The following is a 22,550-nucleotide window of genomic DNA, read 5'->3' as shown; positions in this document are numbered from 1 at the left end:
ACTGCAGACCTATTTCTCCTTTTCTTCTCACCATCTATTTCTGAAAGAAGGTTAATTCCCCCCACATTTTTTTAGCTTATTATAAACATAATATCAGAGAAGGCAATGGCAACCCACTCCAGTACTCTTGCCTGGAGAATTCCATGGACGGAGGAGCCTGGTAGGCTACAGTCCATGGGGTCATTAAGAGTCGGACACGACTGAGAGACTTCACTTTCATTTTTCACTTTCATGCATTGGAGAAGGAAATGGCAACCCACTCCAGTGTTCTTGCCTGGAGAATCCCAGGGACAGAGGAGCCTGTTGGGCTGCCATCTATGGGGTCGCACAGAGTCGGACACGACTGACGCGACTTAGCAAGCAAGCAAGCAAGCATAATATACATGCACAGTGAAGGAAACTTGGACCACATGCTCTCACACACATACATACAAACATACACACCTGAACACCAACCCCAACTGTAGCCCTAACCTAGCTGAAATCCTATCATCTATCCATAAGCACTGAGTACTGTACATTCTTCTTTTTTCCTCTCTCCCTCCTCTCTCTTCTTCCCTTTCTACCATTTTCACTCTCTCAGCCTCTCTAATCTATCTAAAATATATTTGGTATATATAATCTCATGCACCTTTGTGCTGTGTAGCATTTTATCAGTTGATTCAATAGTTTAAATTAAAATATTTATGGTTATATAATAATTTTTATTTTTATAAAGTAATGCATGTCTATAGTTTAAAGGTCAAATAATAGTACAGGCTTATATTACATATATTTGAAAAAAAAAATACAGTAAGTTTTTGCCCCAGCCTTCTTCAACCATGAATTTTCTTATAGGTGAGTATTTGAAAAATTTTTGTAGTTGCTGCTGTTTAGTTGCTAAGTTGTGTCTGACTCTTTTGTAACCCTGTGGATTGTAGCCCACCAGGCTCCTCTGTCCATGGGATTTTCCCGGCAAGCATACTGGAGTGGCTTGCCATTTCCTCCTCGAGGGGATCTTCCCGACCCAGGGATTGAACCTGCATCTCCTGTATCTCTTGCATTGGCAGCTGGATTCCTTATCACTGAGCCACCAGGGAAGCCCCTTGAAATTTTTTTAACTGTTTCTTAAAGCTTTAATTTCCACGTTCAAGTTCATATGTTGTTTTGTTTGGGTCTCAACAGAAGCAGCTGGCCCACTGCAAAGGAGTGGTTAAAGAAGCTTAATGGAGAAACATTTTACAAAGGAGGGGGCCAAGTTAAGGAACAGCAAGGGATGGTCAAGTACCTGGGACTAGTAGTAGTAGAACTCACAGTAGTATGATGCCATTACCAACTCTGGGATTAAAAGAGGCAAGATTTGGGGGAATGATTACCAGAACTCAGTAATGAGTATAATTGGAGCTATACGGAAGCTGTGGCCATAAGTGGAGGAATACAGTCACTGCCCAAGGAGAGGGGGGCTGGAAGCTGAAGGAAACAATAGCCTTCCTTCTCCCTCTTCTTATCCTTCCATTTGCCACCAGGGCAGCGCATTAAGCAAACTCAACTAGAAGCCAAAGACAAGGAACCTAGATGATAGAGTCTGAAGAGACCAGCTTTCTGAGTCACAGAGCAGAGTACAATGGGTAAACATAGACTGCAGGAGCACAGGGAAAATTACCAGCACATAGCCTCATATGGATATTTTTTTGCTTTATAGATTTTGGTGGCTATGTGTCAACAACTTACTGTGTTAATTATCATTGAGCTTTTCCTCACAATTCCTCACCTTTCTTTTCCACATATCTCATTATATTATTAGAAATTTTATTTGAAAATGAGAATTGTAACAATATTCAGTGTTTTACATAATTGTGTAAATAACTATTCACCATTGAGTTAAGTAGTGCACCAGGACACTTCTTTCCCATGTTGCTCCCTCCACACTCTCTCCCCAGGAGTTCATAATTGCCTCGTATTTGCATGTGTTTAGTTTTCTATGTGTTTGGCACTGTTCTTTTTTCCAAAAGGTTCCAAAGTATTCCTCATATGGCCAAACACATCAGAGAATATTTTAGTTCTGTTTTTCCCCAGAACCTTCTTTTTCTTGCTTCAGTCTGAACTGGTTGTCTTCTAGGCTCTGGTACTTGCCGTCACCTATGACTCATGCCCTGAGACTTTTCTTCCATCCTCCCCTTTTGCTGAATTCCATGTCTTTCACACTCAGTTTTTCCTCTCTCTCTCTCTCTCTCTTTGGCACAGTACACATTCCTCTTGCTTCAGGAGAGAAGGTACAGAATAGGTAAAATTTTGAGTTTTGCATATCTGGAAATATACTTAATTCTACTTTGACACTCAACTGATAGTACATCTGGGAACAGAATTCTAGGCTGAAAATAATTTTTCCCTTAGAATTTTGTAGGTATTTCTCCACAGCCTTTCAGCTTTCACAGCTGCTGTTCAGATATGACATGCTTTTATGAATCCTGTTTCTTTGTGTGTGACCTGTCTTTACTTTCTAGATGCTTTTATATGTACTTTTTACTTGCTAGTGTTCTTAAATTTCATGATGAAAATTTAAAAATAAGAAAATGAATAATTTCATAAAAAATGGTTATGGTGAGCAACAAATTACTATGGTAATTAAATGCTACTGGATACATAGAGCATAGCAATTTTTAAATGTATATATATATTTTGAAAAGTTATATTCTTTGCAGCTATTTAAACATATGATGAAAATTTTAGATGTCAACTAAAAATTTTTAAAACCACTAACTTACAGTTTTTCCTATTCTGCCCCTTGTGCCATAACTATTTGTTTTTAAAGTTTAGCTTCTTTAAAAAAAAATAAAATAAAATAAAGTTTAGCTTCTTTATGAGAATTCAGGTGATTGAGGATAGGGACCATGTTTTCTAAGCTTTGTATCTTTTACAAAACTTTAATAAAGTGTTGTGTTCATAATAGGAGCTCAATTAAATATTTACTGAATTGAAGTATTTCTATTTTCATCAAAGGGAGTCCTTCATTCCTCTTCAACCGTTCTTACCTAGTCTACCGGTTAGTTTTCCCTACTAAACTGATAATCAAAACAACTGCTTGATGGAAATAACATTTGGATTTATAATGCAACTCACATATTATCTTTAATATGAGAACAGGAAAAATACTGTGAGAAGGAAATGATTATATACAGTAAACCAATACAAATTTTCTTAAATGTGGTTATTTTCTACATAAAATAAAGTAACACAATAATTAGAAATATATTTATTGACATAAAACTGCAGTGTATACACACTCTTAACTAAAACCAGTGGATTTTCATGATGATTCTTTCTAACGTGCACCCAACTGGAAAGCAGTAAAAACACCAGCAGATGGCTCAAGAGTGGTTGGCAATAAACCCTTTCTCCTCAGATCACTAATATACAATTGTAATGAAAAATTATATTTTTTCACACTTTACTCAGCACCTTTGCTTAGGACACTATAAGCACAAGATACTGTCTAACACTGCTTTGCTATGTATACAATAATAAGCTAGCAAGAAATACTTATGTACACTAGTTTATACACTTTTGTAATTATTTTTACACCTTTTTAGGTAATCTAATATTTTAAATGTTTTTAACTTTATTTCCATATTTACTTGACTGTGCCAGATCTTCACTGTAGCACACAAGATCTTCGATCTTCGTTGCGGCACACAGAATCTTTTAGTTTCGGCATGTGGGATCTAGTTCCCCCACCAGGGATGGAACCTAGGCCCCTGCACTGGGAGCGCAGAGTCAGCCTCTGGACCACCAGAGAAGTCCTCATTTTTGCAGTTTTTGCATCTTATCAAGAAGGCTTGGCCTTGTCCTGTGATTTAATCCTGTTGTTACATTTATATATGACACATAGCATTTCAATTTGTACCTAGCATTATCCAAAGAAATAATACTACATATAGGCCTCTTAAAAATAACTTAGGCAAAAGCAAATTTAAAAAATACAAGAAAAACTCTTATACCCTACTTAGAAATATCAAGTATGGGTTTAAGTATTTAGACAGCTTAATATTCCCCCTAATTCTTACAATTCCCTTGTCATTATGGGATTGTTGCTGGAAGTAAGAAAATATTATATTGTGTTTATAAAACTTTTTTTTATTCAAAAGAAAAAAATTGGAACTATCTTATATATGATAGCTCTGTGTCCTAACAGTATTGTCATGAATACTAACTTTAGGTAACATTTATTGAGTGCCCTCTCTGTACCAGGCACTCTGCTTAGCACTTTATGTTTAATCCTCACAGCTCTCTGAGGTAGGTATATTATTGAGTGCATTTTATTTACAAAGTGCTATACACTGAGGTGATGAAAGGCAAGAAATGCAGGTGATCTTCCTGAACTCCTCAATAGACTGAGCTCCTTGAGGTGAGGCATTCTCTTACTGTGTCTCAGAGTGCATGACAGTGCTGATCCTGTAGAAGGGAGCATGGAAGAGGAAGTGAGAGGAGATCCCTGCATTGGTGTCAGGACAGTGGACAATACTAGATGTAGCAGATGAACGGCTGGATCATGCTCCAAGCAAGTTAAGAGAAGATCACATTTGTAAGGATGTTTGACTATGAAAATGACTCCACAGAAATGATAGTGTACTATGAAAATTAACCATTCAAACTCACATCTAATTTCCCTGGGATTAAATCCAATTAATTAGCATCAATCTTATTATATATTATGATGAATATTGCTGAGAACCTAGCAGTTTTTATTATGTTAAGCTAGTTCCTTTGTTTTAGTATGAAGCTTTAACCGCTTATTTCATCTGAATGTTTCTTTTCAACTCACTAGTATCTTTGCAAGGAAAAAATTATGAAAGGGAAACAATACATGCTATTTACATTTCTCTGAGGCAGAAAACTTCAGGGTCTGAATTTTGAGTATTTGCGGTCAGTCAGAAAAATTAATCAAAACTTAAAAGGGGTCTTGTGGGTTCTTTATTTAAACTCTTACTTGTTCAGTCACTAAGTCGTGTCCAACTCTTTGCAATCCCACAGACTATAGCCAACCAGGCTCCTCTGTCCATGGGGTTCTCTAGGCAAGAATACTGGAGGGGAAGCTATTTCTTTCTCTAGGGGATCTTCCTGACTCAGGGATTGAACTAGCATCTCCTGCACTGGCAGGTAGATTCTTTACCACTGAGTCATCAGGGAAATCCTAAACACTTACTGCTGCTGCTGCTGCTAAGTCACTTCAGTCGTGTCCGACTCTGTGCGACCCCATGGACGGCAGCCCACCAGGCTCCCCTGTCCCTGGGATTCTCCAGGCAAAAACACTGGAGTGGGTTGCCATTTCCACTTTATTCTAAATGAGATCAGGAATAGTGATTTGAATAAATCACATTCATCACCTATAAATATGTTAAATTTCTTTACTGGTGCAACTTTGGGCTTCTCAAAGGCCACCAGCATCCTGAAGAAGACAGGAGCTACGGGATGAGCCATTTTCCTGCTTCTGCCCGACTCCAAGTCCCTGCTTTTATTTTTTTTTTTAACTGAGTTCACAGTTTAGAAAAAAAGGTCTACCAAACTATTTAAGCTCACTTGGTATCCTGGAACAGCTAAGGGGACATAGTTGATCCCAAACTGGCTGAAAAGAAACAAAAATCAAAGTGAGAAGAAATAATTTCATGTTGCTTGGAATGTCAAATTACATAAAGGTAAACAACTTTGGTCAAAGAAAAAAAAGAAAAAACAAAAACAAAAAACCCTCAAGTGGTCAGTATTTTTTTTTCCCACTCTTAAAAAGAACTTTTAAAAAGAGAAAGTGCCTTTCTCTTCCATACATTAAAGCAAATTTAAAAAGGATTGATTCAGTGCTTTACTTTGTGAGGGAAAGAGCCTGGAGATATTTCAGCTCCCTGCTAAGCCTTTGGTATCCTTCAGAACTCTATTTCCATAGTTGCAAAATTGACTGAGTGAAAGTCTGTTTAATCATCTGTGTATTTCCAATTTGTCTACATAGGTAAAAGCACTTAGTGCTTGGCACATAAGTAGTATACAATAATGTTAGTAATCATAATAGAACAGCTTAGATAGCTCCATATACTGCCAAGGCGAAAAAGGAAACACCAAAAAGAATGATTGCTTTGTGTTTGGGAACTCAGTCTTTCCAGGAAAATTAAATAAGGATTTTGATCAAGGCTGAAATTCAATGTTTTTGAATTTTCAGGGACTCACCCTCAGGATCTTCCAACCCTACCTTTTCAACCTATTTTAAAACATAATAGTTCAGAAAATATTTTTTAACAAACAGAACAATCTTTTGCTTCCAATTTCCAGCGTTAGACTGCTGTATCTTATTTGAAGTTTGAGGAGATAAACAAATGTTTGATTTATCACTGTTTGAGTGTATTTTATAAGACAACTCAGAAAACCAGGCTGTGGTTAATAAAAAAGCAAAACAAAAATATAGCTTAAAGGATTGAACCAGCAAGGAATTAGCACAAGTTTATGATAGTTGTTATTATTAACTGGTAACCCGTGCTAAATGACCAAGCCGTTTAGTGTTTAATTTTACAAAAACCATTTGGTCATCAAAGTAACAAAAAAAAATTTTTTTTGGTACTAAATGTATTTGCCAGTTAGTGTAACAAAATGAGCTAGATTTTTTGGTTTTCTTATAGTCTTACCACCCAACATAGATTCTCTAAGTTAAAAGAAAAAAATACTTTTTTGTAATATTTGATGATACTTCTGATCAGAGCCTATAAAATCTCTATAAAAAATAAAACAATACTTCAAGATACAGATATAAAATTCTCAAAAAAGTGTCATTAAAAAACACTGCTTTCTTCCTGTTATTGTTCATGTCAAAAAGCAGGTTATCTTTACATGGTTTCTGTAGGTCCGAGGAATTCCATTTCTACAGCAGCTTTTGGCGTTTCAGCTGAACCCCTCTTCTTTCGGAACTCTGCTGCGATTTCCTCAAAGGATTTTCCTTTGGTTTCTGGAACTTTAAAAAATGTGAACAGAATAAAGGCCAAGACCACACCAGCAAAAAGGAAAAACACATAAGGTCCACAGAAGTCCTGCAGAGAAGAAACAGAGTCCCAGTTAGCAGCTGTTAAACCTTATCTTCTGTTCAGTAAGTTTGCACAGAACTAGGCTGCTTACCGCAATGTACTGGAAACACAGAGCTATAATGAAATTGCCTGTCCAGTTGCTGAACGCAGCTATTGCTAAAGCAGCAGGGCGTGGTCCTTGACTGAAAAACTCAGCCACCATGAACCAGGGGATGGGTCCTGGCCCAATTTCAAAAAAAGACACAAAGAGGAAGATGGCTGTCATGCTCACGTAATTCATCCAAGGGAATTTACTCTGAGGAGAAAAGAAAAACAAAATAAAAGTGGAACTGGGATCACTGACTGCTTCTTCCTGTAGCTAAGTCCTTGTTGAGTTCAGAGGGGACATAGCACTCTTCCTGATGTGCTATGGGAATCCCTGGTGGCTCAGAGGTTAAAGCGTCTGCCTGCAATGCGGGAGACCCAGGTTCCATCCCTGAGCTGGGAAGATCCCCTGGAGAAGGAAATGGCAACCCACTCCAGTATTCTTGCCTGGAGAATCCCATGGACAGAAGAGCCTGGTAGGCTGCAGTCCACGGGGTTGTAAAGAATCGGACACGACTGAGCTACTTCACTTTCACTGATGTGCTTATGTTCAATTAAGTATAAGTTATTCCAGTTGTTCAGTTCAGTTCAGTCGCTCAGTCGTGTCCGACTCTGCGACCCCATGAATCGAAGCACGCCAGGCCTCCCTGTCCATCACCAACTCCCAGAGTTCACCCAAACTCATGTCCATTGAGTCGGTGATGCCATCCAGCCATCTCATACTCTATCGTCCCTTTCTCCTCCTGCCCCCAATCCCTCCCAGCATCAGGGTCTTTTCCAATGAGTCGTAGACAAGTTTTTTTTTTTTCCTAGTCTGAATCATCCTTAAATCTTTTGAGCTATAAGAAATCCTGTGGCTTCGGATTTTCTCTGCCTCCTAGTCACTCTTCCTGTGGAAGAAGCAAAGCAAGGATCCAGTGACCTCTGCTTCTACTCATACCAAGCTCGGTAGACAGGATGCGGAACACCCTGTAAAGTGGTAGAAAGGTCTAGGTACTTGTTCAAGGTCACACAAGCAGCCAAGTGGCAGAGCCAGGATTGAAACCTGGTTATTATACACCCTGCATCTCTGGGTGACAAGCACCATTCACTTGCTGATATTCAGTCTTTAAACCCTGAAGCTAATTCTTTTTCTTTACATTTCTCTTTTGTTTTATATGCTGTTCCTCTTGCTTTATTTTGTTAAGTAAGTCTCAGATGTTTAACTTGGGGCTCAGAAATGCTATCATTGGGTACCCAAAAATCTCAGTGCAGACACCAGACTCACCAGGAGCACAAGTCCCACCGACATGAAGATGGCACAAACAAACATCCCACTCATTCCAATTAGGAACAGAGAGCGTCGCCCTGCCTTCTCCACAAGGAACACCTAGGAAAGTTTTAAAACATGTGGCTTTATACTTAAATAGTTTTTACTGCCGAGGAGATCTTTTAAATTTATACAGCTGAGAAGAAGCCATTCTATTATCTCATTTTGCAGATGTGGAATTAAGGAGGGAAGTGACTCTTGCCCAGAAAGGTGGAACTGGTCTCAGTGACCAGAGATGATTAACAGATGCTGTCTTCCTTTTGTCACACTGATTCGAACAGGTCATTCTAGAGAAAGAACCATAGCATCATTACCCCCTGATGTTTATCACTTTGGGTGCAATAGTTAGAGACTGGACATCTTGGATGTCCAGTATTTCCTCTCCCCTTAAAATATGAAGGGTCTACATAAAAATGACATTAATTTCTCTTTTGATAATTATCCTAAGTTATAATTAAAAGCGTTTGAGCACTGCAGACTTCTGAAACAGTGCAATTATTGATGTGTCAACTGTCATCATCCAACTTCATTACTGCAAACAAAGTCAAATTGTGACCACTCAGGGGGAAAATACAGAATTTGATCATCTCACTAAAGAGTCAGGCCTGAAAGTACTTGGTCTTGGTAATGACTATCCACTTGAAAAGATAAGACTTTAAAGCAAAAGGTTAAATTGCTTTTTTATCCTATTTTAGGAGACTTGGCATCAATTCCTTTGGGTTGGGATCTTTGCACTAATGTTTAAGATTTACAATTAGCAAGGACCAGAGTTTGCTGAATAGACTCTGGCTTGATCCTTGCCAAGGTTGGTGAGTCAAACACACACAAAAATTACCTGTCATAATTTCTCACTTGGCTGTTCTCATAAATCTATCAGTAAATCAATAGCAATCCAATACTCTTAGTGCAGTGAGCTTTGGCTCTGAAAATATCTGAGAAACATTTCTTTTCACTCACAGTGAAAAAAACCCCTTTTTCTCAGGCTTTCAGATCACTTCAGAGTGGTAAGCAAGGAACCCATATTTAATTGTTGAGAATGAAGTGGGAAAAACAAAACTTTCTCTAGTTCATAAATTTCTCTCTATATATTTTGACTCTCTCTATATTATGACTTTTAAAGTTGATTTGATGACACCATGTCAAGCCGCCAAGGAAACTGGAGCATTTCTTCAGCAAAAAGGGCTTTCACTACATCCGTTTCTTCTATTTCTGGACAACTATTACTGATAGGATTATAAATTCTAAAACTGCATGCCTTGAAAATTGAGTCAGACTCCCTTGGGGCCAGGTGAGCACAGACACAGGGTGAGACTTGGTCAGGTCTTAGAGACCTGGATGCCTGACCTTAACTTCCATTTTCCCCACAGACAGTGTGCAGCACTCAGACCCTCGATGCCTACTTGGAGGCCTCTTTCTCCTCTAGACCCATGCTGTCTTTCCGTTGGCTTCATATTTCTTTCTGTTTTGTTTTCTCACTCAAGATTACAGGTTTCCATCTACTGGATCATTAGTGTAAAAGAAAATACAAAATATGGAACATCATTCAGCATCGAGTTTAGAAAGTCTCTCTCTCCAAATACTCATTCAGGAAAAAAAAAAGGATTATATTCCCTCTGAATTGTTGAAACATTACTATGTTATCAGTACATATTCCTATTTGCACATCTTTATTTGAATGGATACACGGAATTCGGTAACATTGCCTGATTTTGGCAAGAGAATCTGGATGATTGAAAGGTATCCTTTTTGTATTTTTTTGAACTTTAAAACTTTTCAAAAATAAATATAATTAAAAGTGTTAAATATTACTTGTAGTCCTGGAGGGTTCATTAGACGGCTGATTAGAGTTTTAAAATTATGTCACTCCTGCAAAAATGTTCACAGAATAAAAGGATGAGTTCTAAAAAGGTATATTCAAAATAATCAGGACACTATTTTTGGAAAAACTCCTCCCACTCCATGGAGTTGGTGGGGTTGGATGGGTGGACAACAATGGAATTTTACAGTAGTTTTTTTAGGCATTCTTATAGTTTGGATTGCCCTGATCTTGATAACTTGATTCTTCACATAGCAAATCCTGTTACACATAAAATATTTTAATCACAATCTCTATATGAGAAAAATAATGTTGAAGTGAGATTTGCAAAAATATTATCTCAGGAGACAAAAGAATGCAAATAGGATTCCATCCCAGTACCAATCCTTTATTGATTTTAGAGTAGCCTTTTGGATTGAACAAGCATTAACTCTAAAGGCATAAGCACTGGTGTTCCCTTGTTATCTGTTCTTCCTTCTCTTTCCAAGGTCCAGTTCTGTTTAATGTGGTCTGGACAAACTTGCCTTTTGATCTAGGTAGCAAGGCTGTAATTATTGACCACTCTAGGTAATAGTTAAAAGTCCATGTGCAGAGAATGAAAAACAAGTGATCCCATAAACTGTAGCCTGCCAGGCTCTTCTATCCGTGGGATTCTCCAGGCAAGAATACTGGAGCAGGTTGCCATTTCCTTCTCCAGGGGAACTTCCCGATCCAGGAATTGAATCCAGATCTCCTGTACTGCAGGCAGATGCTTTTCTAACTGAGCTATATGAAAAGCCTCAGAGCTGCCTGGAAGGTCTGTCCAATGGCCTAACATCATAAGAATCTGCTCAATCAGTTTAATTTTGCTAGAGGCTTAGATATTTAATCAAGAGGACAATGTTTATTTAAAAAATGTTTTTTTTTTTTCCCCTAAGATATCAGGATAAAAAATTTCAACCATGGAAGGATGGAATCAAGGTGGAAGATCCAGTACTGACAGAAATGACAAGCTGTTTGCTAATATCAGGGGCTTCCCAGGTGGTGCTTCCCAGGGTGCTTCTCTGCTTCCCTGGTGGCTCAGACAGTAAAGAATCTGCCCTGGATCCAGAAGATCTCCCAGAGAAGGGAATGGCAATTTGCTCCAGTATTCTTGCCTGGAGAATCCCATGGACAACAGTACATGGGGTCGCAAAGAGTCGGACATGACTGAATGACTAACACTTTCACACTTCCTTTCCCAGATGGTGCAGTGGTAAAGAATCTGCTGCCAATGCAGGAGACGCAAGAGGGTTCGATCCCTGAGTCGGGAAGATTCCCCTGGAGTAGGAAATGGCAACCCACTCCAGTGTTCTTGCCTGGAAAATCCCAGAGGAGCCTGGTGGGCTATAGTCTGTGGGGTTGCAAAGAGTCAGACACAGCTGAGCATGCATATACACATTTGCTAATATTAAGGGACTTAAGTACAGAAGAAAGGAGAAAAAGCCTAGGTATTTACACAAAAATACCAAGTGTCTTGTCCCCAAGTGAGTTCCTGATTCACAAGTGAGTGACAAATGACATATTTGGGAGATAGGGAGAACCATTGATCCATGTGTTCAGTTATGCCTAATCTCACTACAATGGTTGGTTATTCACATCTAGGACTCTTCCTGTGACTCACATAGTTCTATCTACATATCCAGTACATGTGGACAATAAATCACAGGTTGCTTTTATGTTACAAGGGTTTTTTTCACTCCTATTTCTGGACTGAGGAACAAGCAGAATATTTATCTAGAGTATTTCACTTACAGAGACAGCAGTGAAAACTGTGTTGACAGCACCAACTCCAATGGTTGCATAAACAGGTTGGCTGATTCCAGCTGTCTGGAAAATGCTGGTTGAGTAGTAAAATATCTGAAAGATGAGAATAGTTTAGCTTTAATCAAGAAGCCTAGTGCTAAGGCTTTAATGCAAGAATTATTTTAGGTTGTTTATTTTTTGAGTGTTTCAATGGAACCAGAGTTCCGAGAGATCTCAAAAGGTTTTATCATCCCTCTTCTTCCAGAAAAGGAGAAATCACAATCTTCCTTTAGTGTGTAAAACTTCCAATCATTTAAAATCTCCTTATATTCAGCTGAAAACTCTACATCTGCATCTAACTTTTTTCAGTTTTAAAACTTTTTCTTAAAGTTAAAATACATGCAAAAAGGTACATATACCCTTTAAGTGTACAGCTTAATTAATTTGCACAAACTAAACACACCTGTATCAGTTCAGTTCAGTCACTCAGTCGTGTCCGACTCTGCGACCCCATGAACCACAGCACACCAGGCCTCTCTGTCCATAACCAACTCCTGGAGTCCACCCAAACCCATGTCCATTGTGTCGGTGATGCCATCCAACCATCTCATCCTCTATTGTCCCCTTCTCCTCCTGCCCCCAATCTTTCCCAGCATCAAGGTTTTTTCAAATGAGCCTGCTCTTTGCATCAGGTGGCCAAAGTATTGGAGTTTCAGCTTCAACATCAGTCCCTCCACATCCAGGATTGATCTCCTTTAGGATGGACTGGTTGGATCTCCTTGCAGTCCAAGGGACTCTCAAGAGTCTTCTCCAACACCCTTGTATAATCTAGGTAAAAAATAAATCATTTCCTGCCTTCTGGAAGCCCCCTAAATGTCACCCTTTTTCAAAGGAAAGTCTTTCAACTTCAGCCATTGTAGATAAATTTTGCCTAGTCTTGTACTTGATATAAGTGGAACTGCTTGATGTATATTTTATATCTGGCATCAACATTGCCTTTGTGAGAATCATCCACATTGTTGCATTTGCAGGCTGTTTATTATCACTGCTATTTAGCATATTATTGTAGTAATATACCACAATTTAGTTACCCATTCTACTATTTAGTCACCCATTCTACTATTGATGGTTATTTAGGTAGTTATCATTAGAGTGATTATGAATAGTGCTTCTATGAACATTCTATTCTAGTACAAGCCTTTTGGTAAAATACGTACACATTTACACCTTGGAATAGAATTGTTGGATCACAGTGTGTGTGTGTTCTCAGCTTTGATTGATACTACCAAATAGTTTTCCAAAGAAGTTGTGTCAATTTGCACTCTTACCAGTGAAAAGGCAGAGGAACCAGAGCTCAAATCACTGAACATCCATTGGATCATCAAAAAAAGCAAGAGAGTGCCAGAAAAACATCTACTTTTGCTTTATTGACTATGCCAAAGCCTTTGACTGTGTAGATCCCAACAAACTGTGGAAAATTCTTAAAGACATGGGAATACCAGACCACCTGTCCTGCCTCCTGAGAAATCTTTATGTAGGTCAAGAAGCAACAGACTGGTTTCAAATCGGGAAAGGAGTACATCAAGGCTGTATATTGCCACCCTGCTTATTTAGTTTATATGCAGAGTGCACCATGAGAAATGCTGGACTGGATGAAGCACAAACTGGAGTCAAGATTGCTGGGGGAAATATCAATAACCTCAGATATGCAGACGACACAACACTTATGGCAGAAAGTGAAGAAGAACTAAACAGCCTCTTGATGAAAGTGAAAGAGGAGAGTGAAAAAGTTGGCTTAAAACTCAACATTCAGAAAGCTAAGATCATGGCATCTGATTCCATCACTTCATGGCAAATAGATGGGGAAACATTGGAAACAGTGACAGACTATTTCTTTGGGCTCCAAAATCACTACAGATGGTGACTGCAGCCATGAAATTAAAAGACACTTGCTTCATGGAAGGAAAGTTATGACCAACCTAGAGGGCATATTAAAAAGCAGAGACATTACTTTGCCAGCAAAGGTCTGTCTAGTCAAAACTATGGTTTTTCCAGTAGTCATGTATGGATGTGAGAGTTGGACTGTGAAGAAAGCTGAGCCCAGAAGAATTGATGCTTTTGAACTGTGATGTTGGAGAAAACTCTTGAGAATCTCTTAGACAGCAAGGAGATCCAACCAGTCCATCCTAAGGAGATCAGTCCTGGGTGTTCATTGGAAGGACTGATGCTGAAGATGAAACTCCAATACTTTGGCCACCTGAAGAACCGACTCATTTGAAAAGACTCTGATGCTAGGAAAGATTGAAGATGGGAGGATAAGGGGACAACAGAGGATGAGATGGTTGGATGGTGTCACTGACTCAATGGACATGAGTTTGAGTAAGCTCTGGGAGTTGATGATGGGCAGGGAGGCCTGGCGTGTTGCAGTCCATGGGGTTGCAAAGAGTCGGACACGACTGAGCAACTTTGAACTGAACTGAACCAGTGTGTATAAGAATTTTGGTTTCATTGCACTTAACCCAAAATTTCCACTCATGTCAGTACAAATGGAGAAATCTGATTCACAACCTTCTTAATAGCCTTTATTATTAGTTACGTCTCTATGTGCATAACAGTCATTTTCTTTGGTTGTGTCATCCTCTGTCATTCCTTTCCTACAGCCTCATCCTGCAGACAGGGCTGATGCAGGAGGACTGTTCAGACTGTGTTCAGTGAGGAATGGATTACTCACTGCACACTATCCTACCCAAAAGCCTCTGGTTCAACATTTCCTGCATGCCTCTAAGCCAGGCACTGGGATGGAAGCTAAAGCAGGGACACTCAGAGAGATTAAGTGTTGTGCTCTTGGATATACTCGCAGAGCTGAGAGAGAGCTCAGAGAGATTTGGTCTCTGAGACCCAAAGTTATAAAGAATTAAGAGATTAAAAAAATCAACATCAAGGACCTTTAAAGGAGGATAGAGGCCAGAGCAGAGCATTCAGCTTGTGGAATGAGGCTCAGGTCTCCTTTTGCTTCACCTTGGGGGAAATACTTTCTTTGCTTCCTCTAAGTCTCTGCCCATCTATCAGTCACCCCCACAGTGTCTGTGAATCTGGGGTTGACTCACTGTAGAAGCCCAAATCACAGTTTTAACAGCATTGAATGGGGATACGTGGTTTTTAAAATCTGGTTTCTTAACCAATGCTTAATTTTTTTCTTCTAGCAGCTAACCATCAGTAAGACAATTTTAGTCTGCATAATACAAAGATTTCAAAACCTAAAAGCTAGCTAGTTTAGTACTCAGTATGTTTTTCAGTCATGTCTTTTCTATTACCCTCACTCACCAATATCATATCAGTTCCTTCTATTGTTTATTTTGTGTGCTGTCTCCCCAAACAGTGAAAATTTCTTGGATGGCAGGAAAATTCTTTGCACTAGGCTATCTGATACACTTCATTTAAATAGATAGCAGGAACCATGAGTCCTTCTGCCTAGGCTATCTGAAATCCTAAATTTGATACTCAACTCTAGAAGCCCATAGTAATTCAGTCTTCTTGGTATATTTATTCTCTTTTGCCCTCTTTTGTATTTATTATGACTTGCCTTTTAATCTTCATCTTAATTGACATGAGACCACTGATCACTGACATCTTTTAAAAATTGTAAGGTAATTTTAGAAAGCAGACAAGGCAAGATAAAATTAATGCTCATTCAAGATATTTGTGATGTCAGCATTTTAATGTGTCCTTAGTTACTTAAACTTAAACTCCTGTCCTCGTCTGTCTTAGTTCACTTTGGTCTTAAGAGTGAGGGAGGGTGTTCTTAAACTTACCCCATTGATTCCAGAAAATTGCTGAGCCGCATGCAGCATCAATGCCACTAGAATAGGCTGTCGGTAGCTGGCATTGGTGAAGAGCTGAATTATGGAGACTTTCTTTTCATTTGATGCTTCTTCCCTCTCTTTTCTCATCTCAGTGATGTCTTTGGTGATATCATCACTTCCTCTGAGTCTTTTCAAGCCTGTCCCCCAAAATGATCATGTTGACACAACTCAGGTCAAAACAAAAATAAATTTGTTTTTGTTATGCTAATGAAAGAACTACAGTTCTGCCTAACCCATTCTATGACCTAATAGAATGGGTGTTGGAAATCCTTTCTTGTTAAATCCTGTCTTTTTATTTTTTAAGAAAGCAAAACATTTGGCTTCATCTTATTCCTCATTATCATAGAAGTACAATGTAGGAAAGGTCTGTTAGAAGTCTGAGTTCAATGCACTGCATGTGGATTTTCTATTTGGGCTTGTGTGAATGTTTATGGTTGCAAAATGACATGTACCAGTCATATTAAGTGATCGTGCATATTCTTACATATAATCACTGACTTCATTTGAAAAGCATTGGTACCAATTTCATGAGTATCCATTCATGTGCACGGTTTCTCATTAACTGATAATTCCAAAACAATAGGAAGAAAGGAAAACCACCATAGACTTACTTTTCTTTGCCTTGGCTTCCTCATCCAGCTTGATGTAAAGGTATCTGGGGCTTTCTGGACAGAAGAAGAGCAGCAGACATTGGAGAATGGCCGGCACAGCAGACAGGCCAAGCAGGATGTGCCATAGCTCGTGATTGCCCAGGATAAAGTCAAGGCCAACGATCTGAAAAGGCAGGGAGGAAGCATATCAACTACATATCACTTTGGAGCTGCCTTCTGAAACAATTTGTTGGAAAAGCACATTGGCTATTTGATAGTAACTCCTGACTTTGATTCAAGTATGCACAAGTATGCTTAAGATGGAAATTGTTACTAGTATGTCTCTTCTTAAATGAATTAGGGACTCTGTTTTACAAAGAGTTCAGCTAGATTTGTTTTCATTAACTCCTATGGGACATTTAGGATAGAAATCAACCAAACTTTTAAGCACGCATTTGATATCTAAAACAACAGCAAAAATAATGCATAACTTTGGACGATTACCCAGAACTTAAATAGAATGGATTACATAAATAAAGCAATTACTCTGAGAGAACTAGTTTTGTGATCCCTATTGCAAAGTAGTTTATCCTCTGGATAGTCATAAGTTTGAGGTTCTGAGGACTCCCTCTGAGAACACAGGAGAGAAGGAAAGAATAAGGTAACTGAACAAGAACTGCTACTGCAATCCTTTGCATTTTAAATCTGAGCAGGAAAGATGCTCAGAAAAAAGGAAACCCAGGCAGCCAAAATTTTGAAATTTTTTTCCCTTGAAATCTAAATGGAATAATGTAATTCTGGAATAGCTCCAGTAGTTAAGACTTGGCTTACCAGGTCACCTTCAGTGCCAACTCCACCACAGATTCCAGGGGAAAAGTGAGGCGTGGATTAGTAATATTTTAACTTTGAGCTACTAAAAAGCCTATGTCTCTGTACTGCCACCTCCAAGACCACTTGTGGAACTGTCTTTTCCTCTGTGTTGTTTTACAGTAAGAGTGGCCAGTCAGGGGGAGAGAAGCTGGGTAAAGTAGAGGATGGGTGAGGGAGGGGATGGGAGTTTTTACCTGACTAATAAGAATGCCCGTGACAATGGCCAGCTGATGAAGAGCACCGATAGCGCCCCTGAGTGTGGTTGGAGCAATTTCACCAATGTACATTGGAATCAAGCCTGAAATCAGCCCTGAGTGAAACATGAACATACACGTTAAAGTGTAATCAGGATGACATCAACAGCAGTAACTTTATTTAAGTACAGTCAGTATTCATTCTGAGTTTATTGGAAGGAAGAGCCCTTGTCACCAACCGCAGACACGATTTATGCAAAGAATGTTTGTTGATGAGATTCCAAATGAAATTGTAGTTGGAGATATAAATAGAAGGAGATGGTTAGTCATTCATCTGGCAATTATTCATACCATTGCCTTTATTTAGTTAAAAAATTCATGTTAATATTGAGTTTGTATCATGATGCCTTAGGTTATCTTCAGAAAAGAGATTGAAGAATGCTTTAACAATATTCTTAAAAATACAGTAATATTCTTACTCTAAAATCACGGGATTAAAGGAAATTAGAACATATCTATGCCAACCTCTTTACTTGATAAAGGTGAGAAATGACTTACCCAAGATCACAGTGCAATAGAGTGTTAGCAGGAGAACTACAAGCCCTTCTTGAGTTTCTACAATGTGGAGGAGCCTCAAAGTTACACTTAAGAGTTGAGGGAGGAGTGTGTAGAGAGGTGTCAGGAGTTAAGGGACTCAGGGGCTCCTCCCTCAATTACTCCAACCAGAGCAACCTAGCTTCTTTATTCTCTCTAAATAATGGGCTTCAGAAAAGATTTTATTTGAATAAAGACTTCTGATTCTTACACATGTGCTAAGTCGATTCAGTTGTGTCTGACTCCTTGCGATCCTATGGACTGTAGCCTGCCAGGCTCCTCTGTCCATGGGATTCTCCAGGCAAGAATACTGGAGTGGGTTGCCATGTCCTCCTCCAGGGCATCTTCCCAACCCAGGGATCGAACCCGCATTTCATGTCTCCTGCACTGGCAAGTGGGTTCTTTACCACTAGGGCCACTTGGGAAGCCCTCTGATGCTTAAAAGAAAACAAAATTTTGAAAAGCTCTAGGCCATTATGCCTTCTGTAGTTTTCCTAGATGCAGATGTAACCAGTCATGTTGAAAATGGTGGAGACTCTAGACATTTGCTAAGAGCATAAAAAGGTTAGAGACTAGTCAATGAGCAAAACTTAATGCAATGTTTGACATTTCCTGAAAATAAGATTTGTCAGAGGCTTCCTCTTAGATATACTGTGGGCCTATCAAATGGAAATGTATGGTCTTTGTATAAAAGATGCTTTTGAGAATTGTTTCAATATTTTTTTAATGCTTCAAATTGTTCTTAATATCCCATGAGCATTTGCATGGCTGATACAGCATCTAAATTTCTGCTTTTACATGCAACTCTACTGTGTGGTCTGTTGATCTTAAAGAAGCAGGGGGAAAAAAATAAAAAACAAACATTGTTTGGTCCTATTCTGGGCTGTAGTATTTTTGTTAAGGCCAAACATACCTCAAGAACAGAAAATGCAGATAAGCTCAAAGGTCTTCAGTCTTCAGTCTAACTGCTCTCTCCAACTGAGCTATTTTGGCCACCTGGTCTGACGTCTTACGAACTCGAAATCAAATTGTATTTTCTATTAATTGTTATTAATTTATTTTCATTAATTTTTAGCTATTTTAATGCTCATAATAAAATCAGACATAATTTTAGAAGGTGCTTAGAGAGTACAAGTTACTTAGTTATGCTAGTAATAGGTTGCTACACACTGTATATAACATTTATTTTCAATATCACTAAAAATATTTTATAATTTTTTTTCTTATTGTATTTCAAAAAGTAGAGAGAAAATAAAGAAGAATCTTGATTTGGACCTCTTTGATGGTGTTATTAGTTTCATTTTACAGTCAAGTGAAACTGAATTTGAGTCTTCAAAACTGTAAGAAAACAAATTTGTGTTGTTTTAAGTCACTAAGTTTGAAGTAATTCATTAGAGGGAACTAATACCAAGGAGGAAACCGAGCCTTCTATTCAATGACTAAGGCCAGACCAAGACAGTGCCAGAATTGATGCATTCTGAATCCAAAACTCTTCCCATAAGTGAGTTGCCTCTTTACCTTGATCAAACTATCATTTCAGTTATTTGTATTAACATTGAAAATAACAAGAAAAGCCATTTAATTAAATAATCTTAGATTTTTATTTTGAGCCTCCCTGGTAGCTCAGCTGGTAAAGAATCTGCCTGCAATGCAGAAGACCAGACTTTTGGTTCAACCAATCATTGAAGATGAACAGAATTGTAGTCTTCCTCTTTTTCAGGTAAAAGTGTTAGAAATATTTCATATAGCATTTTGTGTGCTCACCTTCCCTCTCTCACCTGCAACGGTTATTATTAGTGGCTGTGATTTGGGACAACGGGTATTACTGGGATTGAAGAGCAAAAGATTTGACTATTTTAGAGAATGGACTATCCTCCCTTTCTTCAGGCCGCTGCTGCTAAATTGTTTCAGGAAGATTGAAGAGCTCTTTCCAAGAAATAGTGATTCAGATATTTAGATGGGAAAAGCATCTTTCCTCCATTCTGAACTCCTCTACCAGCTGCTTCTGCCTAAGCTCCTCTCCCTATGGCCACCTTCACTTTAACACTTGGACCAGCCAAGTGTGGAAGCAGATAGGGTAAGGGAATGTGGCCTGAGAGATGGGCCAGAACATCAAGGTCTTTCCAGATAGGAGAGACAGAGCATCAGTAGCTAGGCAGGCCATAAGGGTAGAGTTAGGGGTTCTGGGCATAGCAGTCTTCCGGTGTCTACTGAACAACATAAGTAACAATAACAGCTAGCTGTAGTCAGATTCTATGCTGAATATTTTACACATATTCTCACAAGCGCCCCCATGAGGTAGATATTATTATCCTTCTCATTTAATGGATAAGAAAAATAAGAGTTAAGTAATTTGTCTTGGAGCATATGACTAGAAATGATGTCATTGCTGTGGTTAAGAACATCTCATTACAACTCCACTTACTAGTCCCAAACCTCCCTGACTCAGAACTGAAACTTTGTGCTATTACCTTTTCTTTTTGTGATGTCACCTTATGCTCAAAAAGTTCCCTACATGTAACCACATCTACCTTGAGAATAATTTTCAGATGTACACGTGTTTGTGTGGGAGGGTGTGTGTGTGTGCGTGTGTGTGCACACAACTTACCACAGTAGAGTCCAGATATGCCTCTTCCTGAAATTATAAGAATGTGAGATGGTCCCAATTTCGAAAACCCCATCAAGAGAGCTCCAACTAATGAAAGAATGTTTGCTACCAACAGGGCTTTGATTCTGAAAATTTGAAAAGCAAGGATTATAAATTTAGCATCGAAACTTGATAAAAAGGATTTGCTTTCAGAGCATGCTGAGATTTTTACCAAAGAGTGATTATTTTAATTTTGTTGATAGAGCTAGTTGAGGAATCTTAAACCATGATTGCTACTTTGATTTATCTATGTGTTAAAGCATTGACAATACATAATATTTATAATGAGAGAATTTGGGTTGCATGTACTTAATCTCCACATTTTGATAGAGAAGATTCAATTGTGATGATGACTAGTTTGCCTTAAGATAACACTTCTGAGACCTTTTCAAATAGTTAACAATTAGTTTTCTACATGCTGACTGTTTTGAAGAATAAATGCCTGGCGATAGCTAAATTTAATTCTATAGCTATAACCTATGACACTGACACTTTTTTCTTTTAGTGGTACAAGATTTTAGCCGCTATAGATCATGAAAGAACTTTAAAATTTAAGTTTTCTTTAGTATAAATTATTTGGAAGTAGATTAAAACATGCTTTTACTTTAAGCCTTGTCAGAGAACTATAATTATTCTTATTTTATCATTATATGCCAGCATATTTCCAGAATCTATGAATCAATGTCAACCAATGCAAAATACTTAGTAAAGGTGATACTAGCAAAAAAACCACCATTTTCAAAATTGATCATACAAAAATTGACATTTGCAGGTATCTGATACTCTTCTTCCTGTTAAATGAGAAAGTGATGTACACAAAAACCTTCTTCAAAGTTCAGTCAATGATGATAAGGCCAATAAAAGAACCTGAGTGAATAAATGTGAAAATGTCTGTCCCACAAAGAAATGTAAGTATCTTGTTACATTCTTTTTCCGTGTTTCAAACTTTAATAGGTGAGCTTTTCCTAAACAAGTATCTTAAACACCAAGCAGATTGTTTTTTTCTGGAAGAATAAAACTATATAATCTCATACTCATTTTTCCAACAAACCATGTGATGAGCTGGATAATACCCCACAATAGTCAGTAATTTGATAAAATTTGAAGAACTGACCATTTTCTTTTATGGTAGAGGGAAGTCCCTTTCAAATAAGAATAAGAATAAAACTTGTGTTTCCGTGCTACCTATTACTTTAGAAAAATTCTTATAGTCTTATTAAAAGCTCCAGTACAAAAGGAAGAAATTATCAGAATTTAATAACCAAAGAGGGAAAACTATAAAGTAGGAATTTTAATAATTAAATGAATTATAACCCAGTACACCAATGCAGGAGATGTAAGAGATGCAGGTTCAACCCCTGGGTTGGGAAAATCCCGGGGAGGAGGGCATAGCAACTCACTTCACTGTTCTTGCCTGGAGAATCCCATGGACAGAGGAGTTTGGTGGGCTACAGGTCATAGAGTCATGAAGAGTTGGACACAACTGAGCATACACATTACTAAAGTAGTTGCCTGTATCATTTAGATCTTTAAAAGTTTTTGCATTTTCTAATTTTTCCATATTTGCATATTTTTATCATCAGAAAAAAGTGATAAAAAAGTGGATGCAAAGACCAGAAAATAAATATAAAGAAATAACTTTGATTTTCTGTTTTATTTCCTATCAATAACTTCAGATATGCAGATAACACCCTTATGGCAGAAAATAAAGGGGAACTAGAGCCTCCTGATGAAAATGAAAGAGGAGAGTGAAAAAACTGTCTTAAAACTCAGCAGTCAAAA

At 38.2% G+C, this 22,550-nt stretch overlaps 1 protein-coding gene across 2 annotated transcripts in view; it reads right to left on the bottom strand.

Moving 5' to 3' along the window:
* Window positions 1-6,842: 6,842 nt before the first annotated feature.
* Window positions 6,843-22,550, bottom strand: part of SLC2A2 (solute carrier family 2 member 2) — a 29,068-nt gene continuing 13,360 nt past the window's right edge. For both annotated transcript variants that reach the window (XM_005905570.3, XM_005905571.3), the window contains 8 exons: window positions 20,730-20,854; window positions 17,528-17,643; window positions 16,485-16,647; window positions 15,823-16,010; window positions 12,020-12,124; window positions 8,389-8,490; window positions 7,129-7,332; window positions 6,843-7,043 (listed from right to left, as the gene is read on the bottom strand). In XM_005905570.3, coding sequence (XP_005905632.2) covers window positions 6,843-7,043; window positions 7,129-7,332; window positions 8,389-8,490; window positions 12,020-12,124; window positions 15,823-16,010; window positions 16,485-16,647; window positions 17,528-17,643; window positions 20,730-20,854 — 1,204 coding nt within the window. The remainder of the gene's footprint in view (window positions 7,044-7,128; window positions 7,333-8,388; window positions 8,491-12,019; window positions 12,125-15,822; window positions 16,011-16,484; window positions 16,648-17,527; window positions 17,644-20,729; window positions 20,855-22,550) is intronic.

The sequence above is a fragment of the Bos mutus genome, chromosome 1 (assembly GCF_027580195.1).
Source record: "Bos mutus isolate GX-2022 chromosome 1, NWIPB_WYAK_1.1, whole genome shotgun sequence".
NCBI classification, from domain to species: Eukaryota; Metazoa; Chordata; class Mammalia; order Artiodactyla; family Bovidae; genus Bos; species Bos mutus.
Note: the sequence above shows the minus strand (reverse complement) of the source record. Positions and strands in the feature narration are given on the sequence as shown.